This window comes from Anas platyrhynchos, chromosome 3 (genome assembly GCF_047663525.1).
Source record: "Anas platyrhynchos isolate ZD024472 breed Pekin duck chromosome 3, IASCAAS_PekinDuck_T2T, whole genome shotgun sequence".
NCBI lineage: Eukaryota > Metazoa > Chordata > Aves > Anseriformes > Anatidae > Anas > Anas platyrhynchos.
In genome coordinates, this window is record NC_092589.1 from 45,240,011 (window position 1) to 45,257,211 (window position 17,201).

The following is a 17,201-nucleotide window of genomic DNA, read 5'->3' on the forward strand; positions in this document are numbered from 1 at the left end:
CCCCAAAACATGAGGGCTCTTTCAGCATTCACTGCCAGGGTAAGCTTATCTAATCAATAGCCAATCTGCTGCTAAAGAGAGAGAGAGGGAAAGCAAGCTAAACGAACACGAGCTGTGTGCTTGAAAAAGGACATTGGCATTATCTGGTTCATTTTCTACAATCAAAGGAAGCATCAGTCTTCCATGCCTATCTGGATTTAATTACTCACCCTCATTATCTCCCTGTTCCTGTGTTTGATAGAAGCAGAAACTTGGCATCCAGCATCCTCACTTTTTTTTTGTTGCCAGAGCAGGTATGATAGTAAAGACAACCATCAGCAGAGTACCGTTTGTCAGGAGTTATTAATTATCATAGTCAATGGAGCTTGTAATGTTTCAGCTTGGCTTCAAGTAAATATTCTGCAGCACGCAAGACTGCTCGGAGCGTACAGGGTATTTTATGGTTTGGTTGGTTTACTGAGGGCTTAGTCATGTAGCCCTGTTTGATTTTAATGGGAAGTGCAGGACCAGATGCCACTGCTTTGTAAGGTATCCTTTGCAATCGCTTTGAAAAACAAGGCTATTATCTCTAAGTGGGTTTCATAAATGGAGGTCTGGTCTTCTCCGTGGTTCCGTGCTGCAGCCGCGTTAATGCAACTGCTGTTTTTAGTGAGCACGAAAATTCCCTTAAGAGCCATCTGATCAATGACTTTGTCAAGTGTCTGCTCCAGTCCCTCGCAGTGGTAGCGTGACTGCGAATTGACGGCAGCGCCTGTGGTGGCCACAGTTCGTCTGCGTTGGCTTGGGTTTCTACCTGATGGCCACAAATAATTTTCGGCTCTTCTTACCTGGCAACATACACTTTGATTTGTAAGTGAGAGTTGATGTTGGAAAAGTTTTACTTTTGTCAGGACCAGTCCTTGGCTTTGCTGTGACAGAAACACTGGGACAGTTGTGCTGGGCTGGTCCTTGGCAGAACTTCTGCTGCTTGTGCCCCCTGTTTCTTTCTTGCTTCCTCCCCACTGCTTTGTCATGCGCCAGTTCCACCTTGTCATGTGTCAGCTGGACAAACCAAAGGCCCAAACACCTTGTGGGTTGGGTAGAAAGTGCCATCAAAAAGGGTGGGCTTTAAATCATCGCAGCCACAACCAGCACACAGAGGGCTGATCTGCAGTCCTGATCAGCAGGTCTGGCAGAAAACAGGGACCCTTACAAGGAGTTAGAGGATTTTTTTGTGGCCTCAGGTGGCTTTTCTATCAAATATGCTTACTTTACATTTTTGTGAGGTGGCAGGATTCTGTGTAAGAGAATATTAAATATTTAACTATCGAGCAACTAACACGGTAATTGTTGATCTTCCTATTACATTTGTTACAAAGGAGTTGTAGTAAAGCATATTTAATTTCCAGATTTGACACTGATGTGATGCCTACAGCTGGGCTTAAAGGGTAAAAATTGTGTGACAGTGAGGGAAAGGTGTGAGGATGGCTGCTTTCTCTATAATTCAGCCCCAGTTGTGGAGGATGTGTAGGGGACGTTCAGGCAGGAGGTAAGCCCTGAACCCTGTCAGTGTGAAGAAGTGAGCTGTGCCCTTCTCAGGGGTGGAGTAATTCACTTCCCTTCAGGAACAAGAGGGAAGCAGAGAATGAGTGGGGACTTCCAGGACTGCAACTAGGTCTCCTCTTAGGGGCTCATAGCTTTTGTGCCTTCCTTCATAGAAGGTGCTGTCTCAAGACACCCTCTAGTCCTAGAGCCAAAGAGACTGTAAACTTTTGGGGGTCTGACATTATCAAGAATACTTAATTTTCCATTTCTCCATCAATTATTATATCTGTTTGCTGAGGATATTACGAGGGCATTGGCAATCTGATGTGGCCAAGTGCGACGAAGAAGCAAACCCAGAGGAGAAGGTCCAACTGGTAGGACTTGGCACAGGAGCCCAGAGCCCCATGCTCGGTGGATGCCCTTGTGAAGAAGGCTGAGTATGACAGCAAGAAGAAAATGTCTTCAGTGACACCCACAAGGGGACCCATCCCATCTCTCCATGCTACACTGGCAGAAATCTAATGCTGGATTTGGGCTGCCAGATGGAAGAGTGTGGTTTCTGTAGTCCCAGCCAGGCTCCAAGGAAGCTGCTCAAGGACTGTGCGCTCAGACCACGGGTTCCTGTAGATGGAGTTTCCTTCCAACCCAGAAAGTCCATCAAGAAATGTCTTGTTCAGTTTAGAGAGATCAGGTGCCAGCTGAGCAAAGGAAAAGTTGGCTCTCCGGTGTGTACTTATGCAGTGATCAAGTCCTCATATCTCACCTGTCAAAAGCTATCAGAATAGGTTTTTTCAGCTTCTCCAGAAATGTTCACCCGTTTCTTGGATTGGAGCATGGAAAACTGAAGCCCCCAAAAGACATTACTATGAAGTCTGAAAACACAGATTTGTCTTTGAAGTCGTAGGTTTGGTAGAATCTACTACATTTAAGATTTCAGGCTTTGGAAATAAAAAACTGTTTTTGAAAGCACTTGGGAATTTTTTTGGCGTGACAGATGCTGCTGTGTAAGACTATTATTTTGTTATATATGTGGGTAGTTGTCTTGTAAAAAGTATTTTGAGTTAGAGTCACTGTAATAAAGTGTAATGTGCAGACACAATACTTGACTGCCCCCACATGCATATTTCTCCTTTATTAAAACTTACTACAATTAAAATCTTAACTCTTCTCTTCAAGCACAAACAGTCTGTGTGTAAGAATACATGTGACAGCACATAAACCTTTTAGCTCACTGTTAATTGTTAAAAGCAAGGATTAGTAAGAGATTTTGCATTTTATCTCTAATTTTTCCTTCTATTTTTTTTTTCTTGCAGGCACAGCTCTCTCAGGCTTTAAATGGTGTTTCAGATAAAGCAAAAGAAGCTAAAGAATTTTTGGTTCAGCTGAAAAATCTATTGCAGCAGATACAGGTATGTAGAATATTAGCTGTTGTGATAATACCTAATCAATAGAACTGAGTGAATAATTTATCTGATGACTTTGTCTCCTTTGCTGTTCTCATATTTCCTGGAATCGTCTAACCTTTCTTGAATGTATTTGCTAGGCAAAATTACTCATCAAATAATGTCTGTAAGCCTCTTTTAGCTTCCGGATTGTTTGCTGCTTATTGCACGAAGCTGATATTCAATACTGGATGCTGAAGCTGTGTTGATTTGTATTTGATTGAATCCAGCCTCCTGCCTGATGATAATTCTTTGAATTTAGGATAAGTTCTCATTTTTTACCCACTTACAATTTACTACTTGTTTTTCATCTAGCAATTTCTAAAAATGTACTAATTTCTGGATAAAATCCAGCCAACCTGTTTATTGGAGAATTTTTAGGAAGTCAAAAATAAGGAAAAAGAAACTAAATCAATTTGGTTTGAAGGAGAAGATATTTCCATGCACATAATTGCCGAGCTTCAACAGTGAGAATAGGGCTCATGGTGAGTGCAATAATTGAGAGCACAAACCCCAAATGAAACAAGTTCTATTTTCAACCAGATTTAAGCTCTGATCAGTGTTGGAGGTTAGGTGATCCTTAACTTCCTTCTCACCCTGCAGAGTGGGGCTGGGGATGTGCTGCTGTGCTTCGAGCTTCAATGATTCCAGGAGCGGACACTTGCTATCTGCAGCAGCAGCGCTCTGCTGCCGTGTGTTTTCTGTGCGATACGCATCATCTGCTCCACGATATGCCTGCTCATCTTTCATCAACAAGCAAGTCCTGTTTCTGTTACTAACAGAAAGCCAAAGCCCAAGTTCAAAAATCTGTATTCGGTTTAGAACGTAATCATTAAAAAAATGACACTTTATGCTGCAAATTATGGATTTGTACCACAAATGCTGCCAGAGCTCGTGGATTGCCACAGAGCAGCATAAATCCCCCCCCTACAGCCTTCTGTGACAGGGTGGGAAGGAGAACAAGCAAAGACTAGGAAATTGGTTAAAGGAAAGAACATCTAGCTGAAAGAAACCAGCATGCAGCCACTGACTGGTGCCTGTCACGTGTCATGTTTTGGATGCAGTGTGAGGTTTTTCTCAGCTGACCTTAGCTATTTAAAAGGTAAATAGCTCATCCAGCCTAGTCACTTGGGCTTCTGACATTTTCCAAGGAGAAGGAGAGGTACCTGTAGAGAACCGTTCTTCCTATATGTACTGGCAGCTATTTTAGGCTGGGAAAACTCATCCAAAACAAGTCTGTCACCAGTCTTTTCTTGAGTCATCTACCTCCATTAAAAATGTATTTTTTCCCTCTTGAAACCCAAAGGTGGCCTATTACGACTATTTATGACTATGCTGTAAAATCCTTTAATGTGTTTCAATAAAATCACTGGCAAATTGCTCTGCTTAAGGGAGCTGCTAGAATTAGATCAAAAGACCAAGTAATTTCTTTGATGCTGCTCATTGCTTAAATGCTAGAGGAGGGCTTGAAAGTGGAAACAGTATCTACCAACCGCCCTCTAAAATTCAGGTGTGTCTGGACACAAAGCTGAATGTGAACTTCACATGTTGAGCCATTCTCCAGCATCAGGCTGAATGAGGACATCAAATTTTAGCAAACTAGAACATAAGGACAAATCAGCTGCATATGTATTAGTAAGTGAAACAAGGCTAGGGTATAACTGAGTGCTAGATGATGATCACTCACACCGTCTGACACGGCACGGTTTGTCCCATGACAAATTGCAGTCTTCCCAGGTGAAGCCTGAGCAGCACTGACTGATGGCACGTGCTGGGGATTGCTCCCAGTAGGCAGGTTTGGTGCAGCCATGCTGATTTAGGGGAAGGGATTTCAATGTGTCATGAGCTGATCTGTGCCTTTTGGCCTTTGGACCAAAGAACAGTTCTTGGACTGATTTTTGAGGAGGTAGATATAATTTGCATGGAGGTACACAGAACCATGTATCTCAGTGCAGGGTATTTCTAATAGCTGTCTTGTGGTTACCACACATGCATACAGACACTACTCAGCTAAAATGTATTTTTACACAAAGGAGTGAGCCATATGTTCATTTTATTATCCTGTTTCAATGCATACTGGACCAGTTAGCCATCCACTCTTCATCTCTTCTCTGAGCATGTCAGAGCTACCAGGAGCAGTGCTTTTGTCTTGCCTGAGGCAGTTTACAAATTCATAATCTATTCTTTCTCCCATTTTGCAGATCTGTTGGTTTCTCCTCATCTTCATTCCCTTCCCCTTTCTGAGGTCACTTTTAAATCTTGTAGTCTTTTCTCTTTAGAAACTGCCTGTTCCTTCCTCATTGCCCCTGTTGCTTCCTTGCTCCTCCTTGTTGTGGTCATTATCGGATTTTCACATTTTCCCATCTGCTGTAACAATTTCCTCCTTTCTCACTCGGAAGAGGCATGTCGCCAAACACCCTGTTTGATGTGTGAACAGAAAATGAAGAGAAAAAACGATGCACCACAGCCATTTACAGAGTCAGGCTCTGTACACATAACAGTGTGTCAAGAGAAGCTTGACAGAAAGAAGCTTAAGAGTGAGTCAGGTGTGATAAAAGCCGAGGAGGGAGAGATACAAACAGGAGGAATCTAGAACAAACCTGTGAACAGTAATCGAGCTGTGTGGTGTCTCCCTGCTCCCCTCTCGCTGCCAGTGGCTAGGACAATGAAGAGTAAGCCTGCTTCTCTTGGACAGAGGAAGGGATGAAGGTGTTGTACTGCAGGGAAAGGAATGCAGTGCTGAAAGATTTGGTCTCAAAAGAATGAAGACAAAACAAATGAACAGAAAAGAAGAGAACAGCATAAACAAAAGAGCTGAGAGAAAATAAGGAGTTAGGGGTGTGTGATGTGTGATGGCTTTCCATAGAGATACTTCTCCTTAAGCACATGTTTAAAATCATCTCCCTTTTTTTTTTTCTTTTTGTTGATTTGGGGAACTGGTTAAAAAGCTGACAGGACAGCTAAGCATCTGGAAAGATGGAAAGAGGAGCTTGAAAACTTTCTCCTTCTAGCCTCACCAGCAGATGAAGCAAGGGAGAGCCTCCCTTCGATGGATGTTACAGCACCAACTCCACAACCAGAGGGAGCCATCCTGAAGACACTTCAAGACATTCACACGGATTTCTACTGCTGCAGTGGGAGTCAGTGAAAGCGGGGTTTGTGCCCTGTCTTTTGTATAGGAGTTTATACAAGGCTGAGCGATACCCAGGTGTTGTTCAAGGCTCAGCAGGGGTAGACATTGTGCACCTCACGTGCTGGCCTCTGCCCAGCAGAGAGTTTTACCACAGCATCAATAAAAGACTGCCAAGTGCTTGCTATTTGTGAAAAAGTACTAGAGGCAATACACAAAATCTCAGGAATAATATTCGTACTTGATTCATTTCTTGGTAATCAGCCTATGGACTGCATCCTGGTCCATAATTCTCTTCTAGTTGTCATAGTGTAGAGCTAGTGATTTCAAGGGAGCTACACTGCAATAATTATACAGTGGGACAGAACCCTCTTACATATATATATATGCATTGTGCATGGCAGGTTTAGATTTTACATTATGTTGTACTACATCTGCTGTCTGGAAAAGTGCCAGTAAATCAAGGTTTTCATATAAACTTACTCTGTGGCATAGCATCTCACTGTTTTGTTTTATAGCATGTGGATATTAATGGTACAGCAATAATGAAATCAGAAAGGCAATAGGCATGCTAAAACCTTGAAAAGAAATCTTCTCCGAATGGAAAATGGTAAGAATGAACAATCATGTAAGCTATAAAATGTGTTCTTTGATTAATATGTTTCTCAACTTCTTCTAGGAGAATGGGTTGGATTATGAAGCCTGTCTCGTTGCTCAGTGCGATGCCCTGGTCGATGCGTTAACACGACAAAAGGCCAAGCTGCTCACAAAAGTTACCAAGGAACGTGAGCACAAGCTAAAAGTGAGTGTAACTCTCATTAGCTGTGAATATTCAGCTGTTGATATCTTGTGTTAGTGAGCATTTTGTCAAGTTCTGAGCCCTTTAATGCTGAACAGCCCAATCCCGAAGTCCTTCAGCAGGTTCCATCTTAGCAGTTTAATGGAAATGTGCTTATACACTTAAAATTAGGCCTGTACTTCAGCAATTTCTTGAGTGAGGCCATCATTCTATGTATCTGATACTTAGGGGCTCACTTTTGACAGCTGCTTGTTAGTGTAACCTCTGTGTGATTTCGATTGTAGGTCCTTCCAAATGCAAGAAACCCCTTCTGCCCAAGTAAATCTTTGAGGATTTTGGATTCTCTTCAAGTCTCTGAAATTCAGACAGGCCACCACCAGATATTAATGCGCTACTCGAAAGACATTAAAGAGATGCTGTAAAGGGAAGAAAAGAAAGCTATGGGTGGTTAAACAAAGTGGCAGTCAGAAAATAAGCAAATTTCTTGGAAAGGGGAACTACATAAATGATTTTGAGATATTACAGTGCTGGTAACATTAATGGCATCTAAGACAGAAGGAAAAATCAAAGTGAAAAATATAAAGTGGAAAACAATGAATAAAATCTACCTGAAGTAAGCATTCCAAAATCCCCGTGCTTAACAAGAACCAACATTTAGGACGTGCTTTTAACAGCATAGTTGATCCTGCTTTTCATTCCCCTTAGCCTGAGGTAACTGTGGAGTTCTGTGACTGAACACAGTGCTATTAGGCCTAATTTACAGCAGAATCTAGTACAAAATCTGGAAGAAATGAGAGGCATTCTTAATCCTAGCAATGCATCTTCAAGCAGAACAGGATCAATGGGGAATTGTGAAGATAATGGCAGAGTATAATCTGCAAGAAGCTATCCCTGCAGTTATCCTCTGTAATATTTGCTTTTTAAGTCAAAGGTTTTTTGAAAGCTCAATTTTTAGTGAAAGCACGATTGTAAATGTGAATACTACAAATGCAAAAACATATTCTGTGCTTTCTCTGCCCCAAGCAAACCTGAGGTTTGAGCAATTAATCTGCTCTGAAAATTGAGATTCCCTGTGCACAACATTTTGCCAAACTAATTATCGGTATTTACAATACAGAGCAAGTGAGTGTAGCTGATGGAGATGTGGCAATGGCCATATGGCAGCTAAATTAAGCATAGCTTTAACACACTCATCCGTTTGTTGCCTCTTCTGAAATAATTTTATACATTTCACTGTGAGCTGAGGCAATTATCAGGACTGTACTGATTGTTTTCCAGGTTGTTTGGGACCAGATAAATCACTGTACACTGAAGCTACGTCAGTCAACAGGGCTTATGGAGTACTGCCTAGAAGTTATCAAAGAAAATGATCCCTCTGGGTTTTTACAGGTATTTTTCTTTCCAGTGTTCTGAGGAAAAAAAAATATAAATTGATATGTAAATCTAAAAATGGACTGCTTTGCTAATTAGCACCTTTCACCTCCAAGGCAGGTTCATTTTAACTCCTGTTGGTAATGTCTAAAAGGCCAGTTGCAAATATTGTTTCTTAGGTGCAAGCTTTTCTTTTTCTATACATTTTTAATATCACTAAATCTGATAGTTTTATTCCATCTTCTCTACAACAGACAACTCATTAGTGGTGTGTCCTAAGGTTTGAAGAGCTTTTAAATGTATAGAAGGCCCCTTAGAATCTGCCTCAGTAACTACTGAGTGAGATTTTATGGCTAGATCTCATGTAAGCCTACAACATGAAGGATTGATTGGCAGGTGTCTCTTCTTTAACATTTGACTTCCTCTGGCTCAGTTCCAGGAGCTGTGCAGCCTAGGTCCCAGGGAGGAAGCAGGAGTCTTTCATTGTTACCATTGCCAAGATTAGGGAGGAGATTGGGCAAATCATGAAAGGGTCAATTGATGAGAAAAAAACATAACAGTTTTACTATCCAATTAATTACTTTGCCTAATTAATCACATTAACTATTTTCCTTAATTCTTATTTTAACGTATTAGCTTTATTGCCTTATAAATTGCCTAAGAAGAAAGGCACATCAAACAAAATGATTTGTATGTGGCTGTCAGCTGAACAGGGCATGCTGCACACATGAATGCATGAGTGTCAGAGGGCTGTCACAGTATCCCTAAGAACAGGATGAAAATTAGCCAACATAAACCTATTAGCACTCCAGATTGATTGTTACTGTCACGTCTGGTCTCAAACAAGAGTTAGGAATGTGTGGTGTATGTTAATCTAAAAGACTACACAGCATTTTAGCAAGCTGTCAGTTGGATACTACAGAACGAATGCAACCTTTAGGTCTTACACACATGCTTAGATATATGCTTTCTTTTTGTTTCAGCTTATTTTTCCTATAACCTTTGTGACTTCGTTTTTTGCGCTCGCCTTTTACGTAAAAAAAAGTACTTTTGTTTTTACATTTTCCTGGTTTATTTAACAATGATTTCCAGGTTACCAGCAAACACTGAAGCACTGCATTACTTAGAGCCAACTACTCCTGCAGCCAGGATATTGAAACGCAGCCAAGGGATCCAGCACCCCTGTAAGTGACTCCAAGGTTGTAGGAAGGCTGTAAGATGCTTCTCCACTTAAGGCACAGACTGGTTAGGAGCTGTTGGTGCAGGAGTCCAGACAGAAGTGTCTTACAGTGACAGTAGTGAGGAAGAATATCTGAACTCCTGCAGTACAGGAAAAATATCTCTGACCTAGACAGAAGAAAATTCTGCTCTCTGTGATTTGCAGGAATCTCACTGGGAAGGATTCCAGGTATCCAACTGGTGTTGCTGAACTCAAGGACAGTTGAGTTCATTGATTTCCTCAGAGCCAAGATTTCGCTTACAGAGGAGGCCATTGGGATCATCTTAGTGTGACTTCTGGCCTAATTGTCTGTGGGCTGAGCTAGAGCAAAGATTTAAAAACGAAATTGTTTTGATGTATCGATAGCAAGTCCATCATATTCTAAGGAAATCTGGCTGACAACTTACTTCCCTCACTGTGAGAAATACACACCTTCTTTTCCTTTTGATTTTTTATTCCTTTCAGCTGAATTATTTGTGCTAAATGGAGAGACTCTCTGACATGTAAGCCTCTGTGCAACTGCTGTTTAAACAGGAGAGCAAAACGATACTGTACACAGCAGAGAACAGAGTTCACAAGTGCATGAGGCATTCAGAGACATGATACATAACAATCTTAATGGTCTTTATGAATGCAGTTTTTACTTCCCTATTCTAAGATTGTTTTTGAAAGGAGGAGACCAAAGGATACCACATAAATGGAACTCACCCCAGAATTACTGGATCCCATCTCAACTCTCATGCTGTCATAATCCTGGTTTCCTTGTGCTGTATCTCTCAGCCATACTGTCACTTCTAATGTCTTCCAATGTGCTGCTTCATCTGCAGTTTCATCATAAGCTTGATGCTGTCTTTCAGATTTCAGATGCTTTAATCAAACGTGTTCAGGTATCCCAGGAACAATGGGTCAAAGGAGCCTTGGAGCCAAAAGTGTCTGCTGAGTTTGACCTGACATTGGATAGTGAACCTTTACTGGAGGCGATTCACCATTTGGATTTTATTCAGATGAAATGTAGGGGTGAGCTTTTGTAATTTTGTTTTTCTGTTTTTCATGCATGTGTTGAAATTGCACTGTGAAGAGGGGGGGACGCAGTGGGAGGAATGATTTGAAATTGCTGGATATTTTAAAAAAGTTTTCAAGCAAATTAAGATTGCTGGGTGTTTCCGAGACGGGTGTGCTCATCTCACATGCAGTGACCTGGACAGGCTCAGACAGTGATACCATGTGCCGTTGCATATTTGAAAAGATGAATTCTTCAAAATAGGACTGTCTGTTAGCTTTGGTGATTCAAAAGACATCAGCTGCATGAAACTTCATGCCATTTTATAGCATTCATAGATTTAACAGAGTTAATCAAAATACTAGTTACCTCTATCTTGTCGGGAACAGCTGAAGTAGTAAATAAATACTCCCCCCCACACACATATGCTTCATTGGGAGAGAACCCCTTTGGCTTATATCTGGAATGTGCTGCTAACAGTGCTCAGGCTTTAAAATAAAATAAAACTGGGAGGTGGAGAATTACAGGCAGAAAGTAGTTCAGTGCCTGTACTGTTCCTTGATTCCAGTTGTCAGAACGATCCTGAGGGGCACAAATAAATGGAAGATGAGGTTAAGGAAATTATTTAAAAGCAGAAGCTGATGAACAGTAGATGCCATTGGCAAAAATATACTAACAAACATGTGCTTGTAATGCACATGGTGTATGCAGAGCACACAACTGCATCAGGATTAAGTAGAGAGATACATAGGCTAGCTAGATGTTAAACCCATGGTGGTCTCTGGGAATCAGGCCACTTTCTCTACTCAGTGGTGAATCAAGACTTAGTTATACAAGTGGGCAACAGGGTAGAGGCTGGCAGAAGTTCATGAATAAGTTAAGAATAATCATGTAGTGATGTTGGATGTGTTGTTTTTTTGTTTTTTTTTTAACTTCAAATAAACGTAAAGATTTCAGTTCAGTTTCTGTTCTCCCTGAACCTGATTCTGAACCTAAGAGACCCAAGATGGAGTGGATCATTTGGCAGATAAATCTGTGGAGAAAGAATGGGTAAACGGTTAAAGGCCAAAGTCTGCTCACCAGGAATGGCTTACATCTTGACAGGAACAGGCTGTGTTAAAGAAGTTACTGAAAAAACATCTGCAAACTGCTCCTGAAATGCTTAGAGCTGTAAAGCAGTCAAGAGAGAAAGAGTATTGCTGATAAAGCTTCTCCAAATATTCTCGCATTTATCTGTTTAAATCAGTTTATATTTAATGCTGGCCATATTTATTATTAAATATATTTAGTACTAATCTTCCACCAGTCTCCATCCCTAACATTTAAAGAATTTAGCTAAACTACCCACTTAGATTGCTCATTAGCCACAGGTCACTTGAGGTGAGAGCAGCTTAGGTATTTGGCTTTTGGATGTTCATCTGGCTTTAAGTGTGAGGACTTAGAGACTAATTGAGCCAGATTCACTGGAGCTTTATGAGAGATAGTGCTGTCAGTTGACAAACCCATTTAAAGTACTATCACTGTTAAGCTCTGGCACTGAGCTAGACGTAGCCTGAGATGCAGAGGACAGGGCAGGACTGCTTCTGCTTAAGCCTGTGGAGAGCTTACAGACCAGCTTGGGCACTGCTCCCCAGCAGCACTGTGATAGTTAGTCCTTGGGAAGAGCTTTTCCTTGGGCTGTCTTGGCTTTGACCAAGCTGCAAATCTCGTTGGGTTGGTCAGTACAGATGGCTGGTGCATGTTGAGACCTGGCCTGGCTGTAGAAACGGTGCAAACAGGGGTGGAAATTTATCCTGGTCCCCGTTACTGCAGATGCATAAGGGACTGCGTTATTCCCCCTGGCACTGATGTGTGCCCAAGCAATGTGTGCCACCAGCTGGTCCTGAGCCAACATTTGTAGGTACTGAGCATAGTTAAATATATGCAGTATATTTTTCAGTTTATGACTGACTACAAATCTATTTGTATTTGAGCTGCTCACTATCTGACACATTGACATTTTTGTTTCTGAAATTTGCCTCTATGGGCGTCATTGTGGACATATTTACCTCTATGGACATCAGCCAGCTTTGCATCATCTTCTCATGCGTAGTGGTCTTGCATCTGAAGACACAGATACTACAGAGTAAACAACCCAGCCTTTCAGTAGTGAGCACCCAGACCCACGAGGATTATCACTTTGCAGACTGAGAGGGAGCTGTTGTTGGTTCTGTTTTGCTATTTGTAGCAAAATCACCCTCAGGACTTGAATCCTTCTGAGTCGCCAATTCCACACACAAAAAAATCTGTCTCTTCACATCTGCTCTTCTTTCTTGAATCTCACCTGCCCCAGCACACCGAGTCATCGATCTTTGCCAAACGTTTGGTGTTGAGGGGAGTGTTACTGACTCACCGTATGGATCAATCTGACAAGAGTAGATACACTAAAGACATCAGAGACCGTCTGTAGAGGGATTTTGGGGGGAGCCTCAGAGAACAGGGCCAATGTAGCTTTTCCAGCTGCGTGCTGTTTCTTTGCAAATGCATTGCGATGTAAGGTCTGTAATATTGTTATCGATGCTTAATGCATGACTGAATTTCTAATTTTTTTTTCCAAACTCTGGCCTCATTCAACCTCAGTGAGCTTGCATGGGTCATTTAGAGTGAAAGCTTGCTTGTAAGTAAACATTGATTCACTGTGTTAGACAAAGAAGAATGAAAATGAGAACAAATCACATTAGATTTGCTCTGATGACTTGTTCATGTACCTTACTGGTGGATTCTGTGTAAGCCTATATCTAAGGCCAATCTCAGTGAATAAAGATCAGGGAGTGTTGTTTTCTTTTCTTTTTATGGAAAGAAAAAAGCAATTCAGTACCAAATTAAATGTGCAGGGAGCAGAAATGTGATAGAAGCAGAAGCAATGCTTAAGCAGTCGTATTGACTGAAGTGTCTCACTGATTCTTCTTTGGTAAGGGTCCTGCAGTCCCCTGTCTAGCTGACCTGCTGAGATACATGTGCAGCTCTAGTATTTGCTGGTGTGCTGAGCTTTCCCAAATCTCCTTCCTCTGTCTGTGTTTTCTTCTTTTTATTGCTTTTTCTGAGTGCCTTGGCATGAAATTCCTGTCTTATTCAATGATTAGCTCATTGTGTACAATGCATTTTCTCAGTTCAAGCTATGGACACAGGCAAATAATGTGTTTGAGGTTTGTTTAGTGCAAACAGCTGGAATTGCCATGCAGTCTTGGTTTGTTGTAAAATGTAGACCAGGTGCAAAACAGGAAAGAATGTAGCTACCTGCCAATTTTCTGTACCACCGCTGGACAGTCATTTATATCCACATGATGACAAATAACAAGCAAAATCTTAGAACAGCCTTACTCTACCCTAAGAGAAGATCAACTGTGAGATGCATTGAATAATGTGTTTCTGAAACTGCTGAGTTGACGTTAGGCATCAGTATCACATTTCTTAGCTAAGCATGACCTGCGTGTAGCACTTCTGCAATAGCAGGACATTATTCAAGCTCATTAATAGGTCTTGCTGTGCCAATGCAGTATCACTTCTCCCTTTATATTTTCATTCCTTTCCTTCAAAAACTCTCTAGAGGACTTTTAAGTTGAACAAGAAGTGGGACAGCACTGTTATTTAACATCTGAAACTTCTTTTTTTTTTTCCTGACAGCCTATATTTGTCTTTTCCTAGCGCTGTCCCATGGCTCTTCACTATGAAGTGCATCCCCGTGTCCCACTTATTCAACTCCCTCTGTACTTTCCTATGACTTTTACAGAAAGAGTTCACCCTCTTTCCTCCCAAAGGGAGTCTGAGGTCAAGATAAATCTCCGACCATCTGTGTCCAGCTGCTCCAGGAGGGCGAGTGCAGCAGGCGTAATCCAGCAAAGCTGGACACCTGCCTGGGGGGAGCTTCTTATCCTGTCCTGGGCCACTGTGTGGCTGTGCAGCACAGGGATTTGGGCGCTTGGTTGAGGAGTGTGGGAGTGCTGCCTATTTTGCACTTAGCTTTGTGAACGAGGTTTTCATGTAGTTTTGCCAGAGGGAGTCTCAGAAGTAGGGGGGACCCAGCAAACACTTCCTGAGAGAGTTGGCAGGGTAGCCAGAGTGGCAGGAGTGGGAGTGGTGGCTGATGCAGCCCTGTCTTCTCCCAGGTTCATCAATCACTGAAAATACACATGCTAACAAACACAAACAAAACCCTAAACTAAAAATGGTTTGTTTAAAATTCGCTTTACCTCTGCATTCCTTGCTGTCAGTTTTTTGGCTCCTGTAATGCCATATTTCTGTTACTTTTCCAGACATGGTGCCTTCTAGAGAAAAGTCTGAACTTTTTGTGTGGAAAAAAACAAGTAGGTCTTTATATATGAGACCCTCTGAATCATCCTTAAATATCAAGGAAAAGCAGCAAAGGTTTCTATTGTGTTTTGTTTTCAGAAAATCCTTTAAGAGCTAGTTTATTGAGCTCCTTTGTTACAGGCCACACTCATTCTGTTGGGGTAGGGTGTTGACTTTTGTCCCTTCCAACGTGGGGGTGAAGCCTTAGCCTCCTGACGCAGTAGGGAGCATTTTCCCCCTGTTTTCCCACAGACAGTTTGCTGCACGAAACATGAGCAGTCCTTTTTATGCTGAGAGGTTAAATAGGACGAAAGGAACAGCTCAAGGGCTTAGCTCTCTCACAGGCAGGAGGAGGAGAATAAACTAGAGGCTCAAAGTGGAGTACATAAAAGAAGAGCAAATTGACATTGTTAAGAGCTCAGTCAATGAATGCTCAGAGCACTCAGCTCCCTGCAAGATGCCGTGGAGCTCTGCAGAAATGATCCTAACACTGAAATTAAGCCTTGGGCAGAAGACGAGGCAGGGCCTGTGCGTCACGTATATCTCACTTATCCTGTGTAATTTCAGTCGTGCACAAGACATATGCCAGATCTCTCCAGGAGACTTAAATTTCACTTAATAATTTCCAGCAAAGGGCGAACAGTGAGAGTTCAGGTGTGCGTGGTAGAGAAGGTGTGGTGGAGGCCTCTTCCCAGAGGCAGGCCTGAATGTTGTACTCAGTTTACTTTTATTTTTCAGGCCTGAATGTTGTACTCAGTTTACTTTTATTTTTAAGATGCTGCTCTGGTCAACAGCGTCTTGGTGTGTTTTTTTTTTTCCTGGGAAAGTCAGTAAAAAAGCGTGTCTGCAGATAACTTCAAGGCTCTAATTTCCAAAAGGACAGAGCCACAAGCAGTCTCCTGTGACGCAGAAGCTCCTTTGGCTACCTGAGCTGAGGGATTTAGATAAACGTTGCAATTGGAACAGTTTCCAAATACATTTTAATTTACATATTTCTGCCAAATGGTTTGCCTAGCCAAGTAAAAACATTTCATTATATCATTTTTACCAGCTTTTGTTTCAACGGCCATCTTCGGGGGTTGGACTGGATGATCTTTAAAGGTCCCTTCCAACCCACACCCTTCTGATCCCCCCCCTACCATTCACTCCCCAGGAGAGGAGGGAAGCGAGTGGTTGTGGTCCTGCTCCCAACACAGACTGAGGGGGTTGGGCAGAGCTGCACTAATCTGTACTCAGTTCCTGTTACAGTGCCACCCGTCCCATTACTGCAGCTGGAGAAGTGTTGCACCAGAAACAACAGTGTGACATTGGCCTGGAGGATGCCACCTTTGAGCCACAACCCGGTGGAGGGTTATATCTTGGAACTTGATGATGGAGATGGTGGCCAATTCCGAGTGAGAATTTCATTCAGCATTTATTTGTGTTTCTTTGTATATAAGATTCCTCAGGATATGAATTTGTGTCTGTCTGAGGGTGGGGAGAGGGAGTAGGGAAGGTTTGGTTTGTCAAAGCATCCCTGGCTTTCATTGCATGGATGTAGAAAGCTCTGGATGTGGTTTCTACTCCTTAGAAGGAGCCCCAGCTTGGGTAGGAATTTGGTTGAAGCTCTTCCTGGGCAGCTGGCAAAGAGGCCTTGCTGAGGTGAAAGGTGGAATTTCAAGTCACTAGTGTATCTGCTGTGTGTCCTCCCTGGAGAACACCCCCACAGAAAATCCCACACCAGCCTACAGGGGCTGGAAGTGCTTCATGCCACGTAGCAAGGATTTCTTTGAAGCCCCTACTCTCGTCTGTCCATATTGTCTCCCCTATATAGATAGATATAATAGATGAAATTCTTGGTCCAGAAATGCATTTTTTTTTCCCCTAGTGTTCAGATTTAAAATAGGATCCTGCATAAAAATACAGGATTTCTAATATTTTTCTCTGAGAGTGGATGATATGAGGCTGAGGGAAGTGTTCCTCAGACACGCTGCAGTGGCCTCAGTAAGTATGGGAGGACATCCTGAGTGCCATCCTCCCAGATCTCCAGGGTGATTCCACAACTGCTCACTCATGCCTGTAGATGCAGGATACTCTTGTCCCCTCCCTCCACATCTGAATAAATGAACCGCAGAAGTAATTCAACCATCTTTCTGCCAGCCACGTCATGCTAGAAGCAGTGGTCTGCCTACCACGGACAGGATTGCTGCTACTGTTCATACTTCTGTTACTTCAGGACCAGGCTAGGCTGATGGGTTCCCCAGGGCCTAGTGCCTTGAAATCATTACTACAGAGCTGTCTTCACAAGGGGGAAATTGTGCCTAAAATATGCGATGAGATTTCTTTGGGAGCTGTAAACTAGCTTCCCACCAGAAACCTGAAGGTTAGTAAAGCTTAGTAAAGCTAGT

General features: G+C 42.2%; 1 protein-coding gene across 4 annotated transcripts in view; it reads left to right on the forward strand.

Annotated features, from left to right (window-relative positions):
• Positions 1-17,201, forward strand: part of TRIM67 (tripartite motif containing 67) — a 31,482-nt gene that overhangs the window by 3,919 nt on the left and 10,362 nt on the right. Inside the window, exons 2-6 of one of the 4 annotated variants that reach the window (XM_038175936.2) lie at positions 2,838-2,933; positions 6,776-6,898; positions 8,174-8,284; positions 10,343-10,502; positions 16,051-16,208. In XM_038175936.2, coding sequence (XP_038031864.2) covers positions 2,838-2,933; positions 6,776-6,898; positions 8,174-8,284; positions 10,343-10,502; positions 16,051-16,208 — 648 coding nt within the window. The remainder of the gene's footprint in view (positions 1-2,837; positions 2,934-6,775; positions 6,899-8,173; positions 8,285-10,342; positions 10,503-16,050; positions 16,209-17,201) is intronic. The other 3 variants (XM_038175937.2, XM_038175939.2, XM_038175938.2) reach the window with 3 other exon arrangements.